This window comes from Alosa alosa, chromosome 1 (assembly GCF_017589495.1).
Source record: "Alosa alosa isolate M-15738 ecotype Scorff River chromosome 1, AALO_Geno_1.1, whole genome shotgun sequence".
Lineage (NCBI taxonomy): Eukaryota > Metazoa > Chordata > Actinopteri > Clupeiformes > Clupeidae > Alosa > Alosa alosa.
Genome location: NC_063189.1, coordinates 47323866 through 47336890, shown reverse-complemented (window position 1 = coordinate 47336890; position 13025 = coordinate 47323866). Strand labels below are relative to the sequence as shown.

The 13025-nt window shown below is 39.6% G+C and overlaps 1 protein-coding gene and 1 pseudogene across 1 annotated transcript; one reads left to right on the top strand and one right to left on the bottom strand.

Annotated features, from left to right (window-relative positions):
- Window positions 1-212: 212 nt before the first annotated feature.
- On the bottom strand, window positions 213-9776 carry LOC125303192 (annotated as a pseudogene).
- higd1a (HIG1 hypoxia inducible domain family, member 1A) lies at window positions 8564-11340 on the top strand. Its single transcript, XM_048240797.1, has 4 exons — window positions 8564-8805; window positions 10572-10684; window positions 10845-10979; window positions 11068-11340. Exons 2-4 carry the CDS (start codon window positions 10609-10611, stop codon window positions 11139-11141), a joined length of 285 nt encoding a protein of 94 aa, XP_048096754.1. The 5' UTR covers window positions 8564-8805; window positions 10572-10608; the 3' UTR covers window positions 11142-11340.
- The last annotated feature ends 1685 nt before the right edge of the window (window positions 11341-13025 follow it).

The window sequence follows — 13025 nt, the reverse complement described above, 5'->3', positions numbered from 1 at the left end:
GCAGGCAGGATTCGGTGTCTTCAGAAAAGACGTGGTAGACCATCTTTTGAATCTGCAGCAACACCTGCAACTGCATCAAGTCCATCTAGAGGGACTTTGTACACTTGTTCAGCAGCAGCTGCTGCCAGCATAGATAAGTGCTTCTTCTGTCAGAAGCAGACAGCAGTCTTCATGAGGTGTCCTCTTAATAATATATTAATATATAGTAATATTTTGAAGTCAATGCGACTTTTAACAGGTAGTCAGTGTAAAGATGCTAGGATGGGGGAAATATGTTCATATTTTTTGGTCCTAGTGAGTGTGCGAGCAGTTGCATTTTGTATAAGCTGTAAGCTCTTTAGACAGGTATTATTACAGCCAGTGTATAGAGCATTGCAATAGTCTATCCTTGGGGTGACAAAAGCATGGATTAATTGCTCGGTATCTGGCAAGGATAAGGACTTCCTTATCTTTGAAATGTTTCTTAAATGGTAAAATGAAGTTTTGGTGATCTGTTTTATGTGATTATTTAGTGAAAGGTCCTGGTCAATTATAACTCCTAGATTTTAAACACTTGTGGACGAGGTCAGTGGAAGATCACTATATGTAGCCTGTGATGTGGATAGGACATCCCTCATCTTTTTACAACCTGAAACCATGACTTCTGTTTTATCTGAGTTCAAAAGCAGGACATTATTTGTCATCCATGTCTTTATATATCTTATACATGTGTCAAGTTTGGCTAACAGGGTTAATTCATCAGGTATTATGGAAAGGTATGGTGATGTATCATCTGAATAAGAATGGAAATTAATGCCATTTTTCCTAATTTCAGAGCCTAGGGGAAGCATATAAAGAGAAAATAGCAGGGGCCTCAGTACTGAGCCTTGAGACACTCCATATTTTACCATAGTCTGGGTAGATGGTTTATTATCGACCTGTACGCATTGTCGACGGTTAGGAAGGTATGATCTAAACCAAGTGAGTGCTGAGTCTTTGATGCCTATCAAATTTGCAAGCCTATGAAGTAGTATGTCATGGTCTATGGTGTCAAAGGCAGCGCTGAGGTCCAGGAGGACCAGTATTGATACATATCCATTATCAGCGACAATGAAGAGGTCATTAAAAACTTTAACTAATGCTGGTTCAGTACTGTGGTGAGCTCTGAAGCCAGACTGATATTCCTGAACTTTGTTCATATGTAAGAAGGCACCAATTTGTTTGGACACTATTTTTTCTAGTATTTTAACATGAAAGGGAGATTTGATATGGGTCTATATATAGTTGGCCAGGTTGTTAGGGACAAGGCTAGGTTTTGTGAGGGATGGCTTAATAACAGATGTCTTAAACGACTGTGGTACATGCCCTGATAGCATTGAATTATTTATAATCTGGAGCAAAGTATTATCCAGGAAGGAGAGAGCAGTCTTAAGAAGGTGAGTAGGAATAGGGTCTAATAGACTAGTTGTAGATTTTGATGAGGAAATTGTGGAGGTAAGGTCTAATATGTTGTGTATGTAAATTAATTAAATGTTGTTTGAGGTCTCATCTGTGATTCTGCTACGTTTTCGCTATCTTTCAGCAATTGAATATGTGTATTTGGTGAAACTGATTGGTTACTGATCTTATCTCTAATTGTTTGACATAACAATCATAATACTGACATACAATCATACTGTTGAAAATAACTGTTTTGTGAACTTTTTTCAACATAACCAGTGATTTAGGTGAAATGTATGGTGTTAATTACAGTGAAATATACAATTTCAGAAAAATAGGGTTGAAACAGGTAAAAAAAAAAAATGAGACATAATTTTTCTCCATGTTCAATGACCCCTAAAGACAGTCCAACATAGACATAGGCCCCCTGACTAAAAGGCAAAAAAGGTGTTTCTTTGTCAAACAAATTGGGATGCAATGTGAGCCTTGAATTGAACGCCATGCAGGAATTTACTAGGATCTCAAAACCGGATTATGAACATTCTGTGCCATAGAGAAACACACAATAGCATTGGAAATATAAACATGCTTTGCCACAAAAACAGACAAAAACGTGAGGTAAGTCGAGATATATGAAGTTATTATTTTGCTGTCACATCGTCTTTTTTATAACCCAGAAGAATGTATGGTATCAAATGATAGTTCTGTCTCTGTCATCTGACATGTGTGGCATATTCGATCACAGGTCCGCGAGTAATTCAAACGAGAGTAATGGGTGTGCAGTTGGTTTTTGTACATAACATTATTATTTTTCACTCACTTCGTCTGTTTTCATAAGGCAGAAGGATCGACATGCTTGATATCAATGGATAGCCCTGTGTCTCCTTATCAGGGGCGCAGCTACCCATTTTTTGAGGCAATAACAACAAATGCAACAACAAATTGGCCAAAAAAAAAAAAACACACACACAAACAACTAAAGTAAAACAAAAGGCCAATAATTTACAGAATTTATTAGTGTAAATTATTATTTTTTAAGAAATTCTGCCAATTTGAACTTGAAGCATTGTCACTTTAAGAGTCTAAACGGTTCTCATAACGTCCTTTTGCCAGCTGTTGCTCACAAAGGATAAGGCTGATCCAGCTCTAGCCTTTGTTTGCCACATTATCAGCACAATATTAAGCTATTAATATTAGGATTGTTAGGAAATGGAAACATGTAATGAGTTTTTGCTAGCGTGACATTTCTGTTTGCAGTTTGCCATTAAAAGTTCAGTATGAGCATGGTAGCCACCTAGCTATCTTAATGGAATAGGTTAATGTTTCAATCGGCATATGCTTAGCAAACGCTAGTCTGTTAACATGAATATTTGCAAGCCTCCAAGCACAGACGTCATACTTTAAATCCTACCTGTTGCTTTTCACCATCCACTTATTTAACTACTGTCGCATCCCTTGACATGCCATCTCATTTTCCCTCTTTCTTTTTCTATGTTTAGCCCCCGACAGGTTTTTTTGCTGTATCCATCTTTCATAGACGAAAACTCACTACTCGTACCTGCTCACTCAGCGCTCACGGCGCCCCCACTCCCTTTTCTATGTTTTCTATGATGGAATCTTATGATAGGGCACCTACTATAGCCTGTTAGTCCTCTAAAATGTTATTTAACATTGAGGAAATGCAGAAATGATTTAGAAACGTACAACAGTAGCTACATATAGAATATACCAAATATATTATTATTATTTTTACCATCGGCTTTGCGCCCGGTGCTTTCGCCCTATCGCCGCGATATAGCGCATACCCACTTTTTGCGCCACTGCTCCTTATATATGCGTTCACGGGTTCGCGAGTAATACAAACGAGAGTAATGGGTGCGCAGGTGAACGCAGAGACAGTAAATATGATGCAATTTGATTTAATTTCATTTTTTTAATCTTCATACTTTAACGTACAGACAAGTGCGTGGTCTCGTTGGAAAGCCCCACTTCTGCTCTGTCACACGATAAAGGCTTCTCGCTGCTATGAACAGTTGCTGAGCAATTTAACAGAGAAGAAAGGGTGTGTTTTTTGACGCACTTTGCGTCATTCGACTTCTATCTCACGTACCCCCTGGAGTGCCTTCACATACCCCCAGGGTATTGTAGGCTATGTAGGAGTGAATACGTCAGATTTTCTGTCCATGACACCTGAGGTCCAAATCTCAGCTACATGTCTTGTGCATTGTTTTGTTTTATTTTTTCCGTTCATACAGCATGTGTTGTATTTTTTGTGGATAGGCCTAATGCTTAAATGGACATGTATTAGACATAAATTGGTTATGTTTTCAGCTATATCCATTATTTTGTCTCATAGGCTACATGTCCATTTAAGTACTCTTCGGGGTGCACTATTGTTCCTTGTAGTACTATGCTATCCTTAGGCCCTGTCCACACGGAGACGCTTTTTAGGTTAAACGCAGAGGTTTTGCTTCGTCTTGGCCAAGCGTCCAAACGAATCCTGTAAACGCACTGCCCGAAACCGCACTTTTCTGAAACCTGGTCCCAGAGTGGAGAAATCTGAAGCCGTAGCCCGTTTGAGTTCGTTTAGACAGCGAAACCGCACATCCTGCTTGCATATCGATGATGTCATCGCCACACCTCAGCTGCCCTGGACTTGCACTTATAGTATTGCCTAACAATATTAGTTTTCATACATGACATTACCTACGATTACACTCCGTTAAGATAAATATCACAACTGATGCTGCGCAGCGCCGATAGTGAATGCTCGACTGTGAATGCCTGGTCCCAGAGTGGAGAAATCTGAAGCCGTAGCCCGTTTGAGTTCGTTTAGACAGCGAAACCAAGACATCCTGCTTGGCGTATCGATGATGTCATCGCCACACCTCAGCTGCCCTGGACTTGCACTTATAGTATTGCCTAACAATATTAGTTTTCATACATGACATTACCTACGATTACACTCCGTCCAAGATAAATATCACAACTGATGCTTTCATGGCGCCGATAGCTTATGACTTGGTGGACTGAACACTGTTTTTCCGGGTGTTTTTTTATGCATTCTAGCTACTGTCAGTGGCGGAGAGAACTTAAGTTATTAGGAAAGTCGCGATTGGAAAGTTTAGGCTACATTAATTTGTGCGTAGTGCCAGTGTCATTCATTTATTTTACATGTCTTACAACATATATACATGCATTCACAGTCGAAATTGAAATCAGATATAAGCATACAAAGACGCTTTTTTAGAACTCACGTTAAGCCGATGGTAGCACAATGAATGCGAATGCGATTTGATGCAGGCAAAAAGTATTGACTGTTACTAACGAAGGTTTTATAGCAATATTATAAATGTGGCGACAGAATAGCCTTGAACTTGGGTAAGCCTTAGTAGCCTAATTGCGGTGATAGCCAAAACTAATGTGAATCACAGACTATCCTACAACCAAAGAAAGTCAAGGTGATTAGTAGGCCTACCTGCGTTAGCCAAATAAAGGACGGGACTGCACCCTTCACAAACCGTAAAATAAAGTTTATTAGTTTTACAGTTGGCTACAGTTGACAGTTCACCATCAGTCCACACAAACAATTCTGGTTTCCTTGCACTAGCCATTTCGCCGTAGCCTATTCTGTCTGTTTTTAAAGCGCAAGTTTTGCAAGTTTTGGTGAATTTCTGTAAAGACACAGTGCCACCTATAGGCCTGGGGTATGAAGTAACATGTTGAGTCGTGTTGAGATGGATCCGTTTGGACGCAAATATTCTTGATATGGTTCCAGGGAAGACGGAGGAAAAAAAGATCGGTTTGGTACGTGTGGACTAGGCCTTAGTTGGGCAAAGGGGGATTCTGTGAAGCTGTCCTGTCATTCTAACAGAATAGACAGATCGGGCATAGTCAGTGTGTAACAACTTGTTCTCTATGGCTCAAAAGTCACAGCTCTATCGGGTTTCTCTGAAACTCTGAGTGTTAACTATTTTGACTGTTGATACTCCACGAGGGGGACTATCGAGGCTTTTGGCCCTGAAAGGAAATATATGTGCGCACAGTTTGGGACTACTTCAAGAATCTCCATAGAGTGCTGTTCACTGGTGCTTGACTAGTATAATCATTCTATGTTGTTTTTTTATGTGTTTTAATTATTACCGTTTAAACACTTTTAAACTATTGACATTTTTATGTGTTTTAATTATTACTTCTTAAACACTTTTAAACTATTGCCCTTATGCTTTTATGTACCTTGCATGTTTTATTTCTTTTCTTTTATTCTTTAATTTTTAATTATTCTTTGGCCTTCTATGCTTTTATAAGCTATTCTTTTTGCTTGTATGTATGTAAAAGACATTGAATGACCTCTGTGTATGAAATTCGCTATATAGTTTACTTGACTTGACTTTGTGAAAATGTGAACCTCTGGCACTCCAGGGACGGAGGCAGAGCCGAGCACTCTTAAGAAGTAGGCAGGGCCTTGTTCAATATTCACTGATTGTATGCAAATATCACCAGTTATCATTGATCACCTGCCAAACGGGCTCACTGTTAGTCTTGTTATGAGGTTATGAGCCATCAAAATGCTCTTTATCATTTTGTAACTATAAAGGGCTATTTGACGTCTTTAGAAAAATATCGGAGGTGCCATATGTTGAGATATTCCAGCCTAGATTTTTGACATTAATATCTCCTATGATATATTGCTATTGTCTATCCAACAGAGTTTCCGCTAGAAAAAAATGGTTTCGTTTTCCGGACATTTTGATGATATGCCGGTCAAACATCATATTATTGCTTCTTAATTAGTCAAGTTGAGGAAAACTGGAGACAGGCTATGTAGCTTAAAGAATGACATAATCAGGCTGAATAGAATGCAACATGTTCATTAGCCTAACTTATGTAAACATGCCTAACAAGATCCAGCCAGTAGGCTTTATGTTTTCATTAACAGCAAGAGTCCGCTTCGTTCATTGATTTAAAAAGGCTACACGTTGTTTGTTGCTGCTCGTTGTTATCTCCAGTGGTTCCACTGTTTAACTTGCACAGATGCGCAAACACAAGAATGAGCGCTCACACCAAGGCTATAATTTATTTGATAACAATAAATTAAGAAATGTTTCCTATTCTGGGAAATGTTTAGTTTCTTTTTCTTTCGGTCCGCGGTTCAATGATACCGTTTAATTGTGCGCGGACCAGCAATCTCCTCGTCGAGGAGGCCGTAACCCTGCAGATCATAGACATAGAAAGCTTAGGCCTACTGTATGCTTTGGGTACAGAACACATGTTGCATGTCCAGCGTACACGGAGAATGACAGTCTTGGAGAGGCCGCAACCCCGCAACTCCACTTCCAACGTCATGATTCCGACAGATACGCCCGACACTTCTGCTTTTTATCTGGTGGTGGTGGAGTTGACCAGACATCTGAGGCTTCAGGCGTTACCATTTTATCATCATCCATCGCGTCTGGCCTCTGAAAAAACTTTTAGGCTAGTCTGCCTGGGCCTGGCCATGTTTGAACCCCCTCACTCATTTGTTCGTTGTTTAGCATGCGTGCGCTTCCTATTTGAAATGTTTATTTGAAATGCAGCATATGCGTGTTGTTTAAAGCAACACCAAAGAGTTTTTTGTACCTTAAAATAATGTTTCCAAAATCGTTTCAGTGGTTCATCAACTTGTAACAGGGTGAACGGCACTTCTACATTCGCTTTGCGGCCCTCTATCGGCTATAACCGCACTAAGTTTGCAGATTGGGTAGCGGGTCTGTAGTTCGATGGAATGAGACATAAGAAACTACACATTTGACTTGCATCTGATGTCGCAATACATCGTAGCCTACTTCCATAAATCGTGCAACATATTCTACCTTGTCTGTGGACATCGTTATTTGCAAAGCCGGTGCTGGATAAACAAATAGCGTGCGTGCGACAGAGGGAAAGTTCTTTGGTGTTGATAGCTTTCAAACGGTAGAGCCTGTACATTTAATAACATAGCCAGAGGACGGATTGCTTAGGCTTACATTTTAAGGCTTATTCTCAAATTCAGATTGCATTAGGGGGACGGGTTTATTAGCCAATTTCAATCGGACAATTTGACCGGAGAGATTTAATTTTGTCGGACATTTCATTTTTTTTCCAGCCAATGTCCGGTAATTAGCCTACCGGACAACGGAAACCCTGCTATCCAAAGTAAGGTGCATGTTTTGAAGTTAACTGATGGTCAAATCAACCAAAACGTGGATTTGTCATAGGCCTACATTTTCAAAACTTGGAAACTTGCACTTAGGCCTATCAGAAATTGGTTGGACATAGCAACAGTTGGGGCGCCGGCGGGCCTACCATGACTGATAGTTCGAGGAGGATCTTTGCATCTTTGCAATAACTTTAGATCAGAATTCATTCTGAAAATATATTATAATATTTATATTTCAGAAAAAAATTAAACAAAATCACCACACCAATTACAGGTTGTGATAATCATTTCAACCTGATAATGAATGATGATGAAAATACATAACTAACCCAGAGCAACTAGCCTACATAGTCCATAATCCAACGCAGGTCTGAAACCTGCAGGTATAGTGTGAACATGAAGAACACCGAGGCCCCATCAGAGCTGAAGTTCACCAGAAAGAGTTCTGAGTCTCACAATGTGAATACAAAATGAACTGAGTCCCTTTTGTTTTTGGTATCTCGCCTGGTCCCCTCCTCTTTCTGGTCCCCTTTTAGTGGACTGAGTTCGGTTCTTTTAAAAGGAACTGTGAAAAGGCCCTTGGTAGTTAGCTTCAATTAACACCCGGGTCTCCTTATATGGGCAAAAATGGTTAGAAGAAAGTTAAAATCGAAAAAAATAAACTATCATGAAAGATCATTACCACATTCATTTTAACTGGCCAATTTGCTAATAGGCTTTGATATGAATAGGCCTATGCAAATCGTTCATTCAGTGATCAAATGTTGTTACAGTGCTGATAGGGCATGATCCTATTGAATCCAAGGTCCGCCAGTCACATTCTGTTATAGAACACAGCTGATCCCCGTTACATCAGAGCAGTCTGCAGGAGCTCTCCGGTTACCACATTTTTGGAGCTTGTGCTAACGTGGCATTTTGGGAAATTGAGTTAGCTCAAAATAGTGGCATCCCTTATTCACAGGGAAAAAACTGTTTAATAATTCAATTTATCTGAATGAATATTCTACATAATGAGAAAACAGGTCTATTGGAGTGATGTTATCTTCGAACTTTGTCATGACAGGACACAAAAGACTCTTCGGAAATGTATTCCCTACGTCAGTGCAACGTCATCAGTCACGAAGGACTTCCCCTCTACTTTCTTAACTGCCCTGCTGATTCAGATGACTGCTGTTCTCGCACGTGAATCGAGTCACCTTTAATAGCTGGTGAGTATGGACCAGTATGGCTCGTTCTGTTCAAGTTTTTACTAGATTAAGTTTAGGTGGGCTACGGTTGAATGTTGTAGCCTGATACGCGTTTGATTTGGGTGACCGAAGGATAGGCTATGTAGGGGAGAGATAGCCGATCACGCACCCTAAAAATGAATGGTGTCTGTCACACTGAAAGTAGTTTCTGGACGTAAATAATGTTAATCGGTTAAGTGTCGGTTCTAGCGCACTAAGACTAGCTAAAGGTTTTATGTATTAAGATTCCTAGAAGTATGGCTAAAGTTAGACTTTTCAGAGCGCTAATTTTGTGATGTCACATTTGTTTGACCTTAGGCTAAATTGATGTCAGTGCAAGTGTTTTCGAAACAGATTGAAACAGCCTAAACGAGTTATGATCTATTGTCTACAGTTTTAACAAACCAAATGCGAATCTAGACTAGCGCATGGATGCTTCATTCACTAGCCCAAACACGGTTAGTGTAGTCATGTGAGGCCGCTTCATCGTTATGCAATTGAGGGACATGGCGTTACATAGTCTATGGGCAAGCGGTTCCTAAACTTTTTTTTCCCCCCCGCGGACCATTTAGGCCTACATCCTGACTCGGCTCGCGTAGGCTACTCCCACCATCCGACACATAAAAAAGTAACACATTCTATTGACGCATTCCGGACATCATGTTTAATTAGCCGCCATACACGATAAAAAAAAATAACAAAATCAAAATGTGCAACTGGTCTATGAGCTCACGCTAAAAAAACATTGTGGAGAGCAACATTAAACTGGTTAGATAGCTCACTGCAAACCACACACTGTGGCTTTGGGCAGTCTCCCAATCCACGTGAAGCCTAGGCCTATATGCCTCATCATACTTTCGTTTTCTTCGCGCAGTCTTTTCTGTCTTGTACTTTTCTTTTATCCCCCTACGCTCCACCTCCATCCTCATCATTTTGCCCCCATTCCATCCCATCGTTACATGTTATGTCTCCTGCTCTGTTTCTCTCGCTTTCCCTTCCATTAACCTGGCAATAGCCAGATGAATTTCGCTCCGCCTAGCTCCACTCATCCATCTGGAACCGATCCATTGAAGTGTTGCTTCAGAAGGCTGGGCCTAATCAAAAAATGCTTGCATATGATTGAATAAGCCAGTCGCTTCTACGCTATGTCACATCTATGAAACTCCCGCCCTACGTCCTCATTGGCTAAACCATAAAGTTGGTTGGAGAAATCACTCTCAATGGAAGAGGTCCCAGATGGATGTGAGTGAAGCTAGGCGGAGCTAAGCGGAATGACATTCATCTGACTAGGGTCAGGTTACCCTTCCATCGCTTTAATTATGCCTTTTGGACAGTGTCCCTGTTTTTAGACAGTCTTCCATGTTTGCGTAGCCTTCTACCTAACCTAGCTTCCAAGAAACTAACGCGCCAGATATTCTGTGGCAGGAAATCATGTAGCCTACCTTATTTTTTACGTTACCATATCATTATAACCCGATTCGAAATTATTTATTATTTATAAATTAGCCTAATTTAGATTATTAATGAATCCATCATTTTCAACACCTTTCCGACATTCCCTTTTTCATCTCGCATACCCCCTAGTGGCAGCTCATGTACCACTGGTGGTACACGTACCAGTTTGGGAATCCCTGGTCTAGGCTGTTAGGCTGCAGTCTACTTGCATGGTAAAGCATTACAATGGTCTTAGGCTGACAATTGTCTCACCTTTTTAATTTATTGATTTCTGTGGTTATTTCTCTTTCAAGATCTAAATAGGCCCACTGAACTCACCCTTCAGTCAAGATGTCTGCAGTGGAGTATGATGAGTACGAGTCCAAGTTTATGCGTAAAGCAAAAGAAAATCCATTTGTTCCTGCAGGTAATTAATAAATATATAATTTTCTTATTTAATCTGTAGGCCTACTACTGTTATTAAACCAACACAGTTACTGCAGACTATGCCATAGAGTCTAGTTCTCATAATCATAAAACTGTTCAAATAAATAAGCAACAATACTTATTTTTTCCTTTCACAATAGGAATGGCTGGATTTGTCGCTATTGTGGGTTATGGACTCTTCCGACTGAAAAGCCGTGGCAACACCAAGATGTCGGTGCACCTTATTCATATGCGTGTAGCAGCCCAGGGCTTTGTTGTTGGAGCAATGACGATAGGTATGGCACAAACGTGAGTATTTGTGAGTCTGTTTGCCTCTTCCCATTCAACTTATGCTGTAAAGTTTCTTTTTTTATATCTCTTTAGGTGTCATCTATTCAATGTACAGAGACTACGTGTTGAAGCCCATGGCTGAACAGAAAGCCCTGAACAGGAAATGAACTGTTATTTATTTTTTATTAATTTCACCTCATAGGTGTGTTACTACTATAGGTGTGAAGTACTATAATTAAAGGACTCATGTAGTATGTTTGAAGTGATGGGAATCCTATCCCATTTTAAAAATCGCTGTGCCTCAGATTTCTGAGGTCACCTCTTTACCATCTGCACCTCTTTTATTTTTATATATATATATATATATATATATATATATATATATATATATATATATATATATATATATATATATATATATATATATATACACATATTCATAGGCTCTGATGAGAAAGTGAAAAGTTGCACCTGGTATCGACATGGTATTTCTCTTCATTGGTTATGTATAGGAAAGGGAAGGGACACAAGCCAGGGATTTCACTCACCCCGAGAATTTACTACTTTACGCAAGACCAAATATTTTATTTCTAAGAGCCTTGTGGTATTTTCGTCCACAGTCTTATTTATTCTGTCAAGGTAATTACCTTATTGACTGCTCCTATTTTAAACAGTTAGGAATAATGTGTCATAATTAAGTGATGTTTTATTTATCAAATTCTTTGCTGTGTTTTCTGATGGCCATCACTGAAATTGTTGCTCTGGGCAAACAATGTAGTCTGTTCCACTTCCTGCCTCCTGAATTAATTAAAGCCCCGCAATGCAGTTTTGGCAATTTCTTCACTGTTTTCTCTCTTTTTGCTCGCAGATTTTTCTGCAGAGCTCCCCCTACAGCTTCGGAGTATATATTTTACGACTCCTCAATCAGTCAGTCTGCAGTTTCCTCTTTCTCTGTTCCTCCGACAATGATTTACTCGTTTTCTGCTTCTTTTCGCTGGCTCTGCCATGACGAATGACTGAGAAACTCCATCGCTACCTTGTTCTAGCCGGTGCCTGGCATGTACTGTATGTGTGTAGTGCAGTAAAACAATTTGTTACATCGCAAGACTTTCTGTGTCTGAGACAGTTGCAAGGCTGTTTTTTCAGCTTGCTTCCCCCTAGCGCCTGTGAGACGGCCACCATTTACCCTAGAAAAAGTCATATAACCATTCCAATGACTTTTTGAAACTGTTAAGTTAAGGTCAATTAAGCTAAAAAACCTGCATAGTCCCTTTAAGGCCCAGCAACTTCTAAAACAGAACTGAACAGAAAAAAAACAGCGTAGCTTTTCAGCTTTTGAAAATAAAAATACTCACAACCGAAGTAGCGCCTAAATGATGCATTCTACAGATAGGAAAGGTGTTGGGTTAAAGAAATCACCTTGCAGATTAAGCCCTGTTTTTGTATTGTTGTGGTCTAGCCTACCTCTGTTTTAACAACACTTTTTCTGAATCATGGACTTAATGAAGCTTAGTCAAGGCTATGAATTAAGGTCTGTTGTATCTTTTTGTGAATACATAGATTTTATAGTCTACTGTATTTGTACATTGACACAATGCAATAAAGGGTGTGTCAAGTGGTTTATTGAGTATGTGTACACTTAATTCGGAGGATTGGTTAATGATTAGAGAATGAAATGGTAGGATTAGAGGCTTGGGTTAGAAGAACATATAAAACAAAGAAAAACGCATGCAATTACATTAACACCGACATTGAAAGGTAAAGACAGTCTGTTTATTATTAAATAATAAGAGTATGAGGCTGCATTAATTACTCTGGTCTATTTGGTGGATTGGGAACATGATGATTGAAAATTGCAGGATGAGCGGAACATAAACCAAATAAAGTGTAGGACCTAATCACACCGCAAGTGGACATCGCATGGCAGCTTTGTGGCGTTTTCTATGTCTGCTTACCAGAAGCGTGTCTGATGCTATGCTGCAGCGGCCAATTAAAATGTCTCTTTTTCTCACATTTTTTTTCTTAAATTAAATTTCTTAAAAGTTTTGAAT

What these genes read in the sequence shown, in the direction of transcription:
- higd1a (XM_048240797.1), top strand. Translation starts at nt 10,609, where the DNA reads ATGTCTGCAGTGGAGTATGATGAGTACGAGTCCAAGTTTATGCGTAAA. An exon ending in AAATCCATTTGTTCCTGCAG is followed by an intron (nt 10,685 to 10,844) that starts GTAATTAATAAA and finishes CTTTCACAATAG; the next exon opens with GAATGGCTGGATTTGTCGCT. An exon ending in TGTTGGAGCAATGACGATAG is followed by an intron (nt 10,980 to 11,067) that starts GTATGGCACAAA and finishes ATATCTCTTTAG; the next exon opens with GTGTCATCTATTCAATGTAC.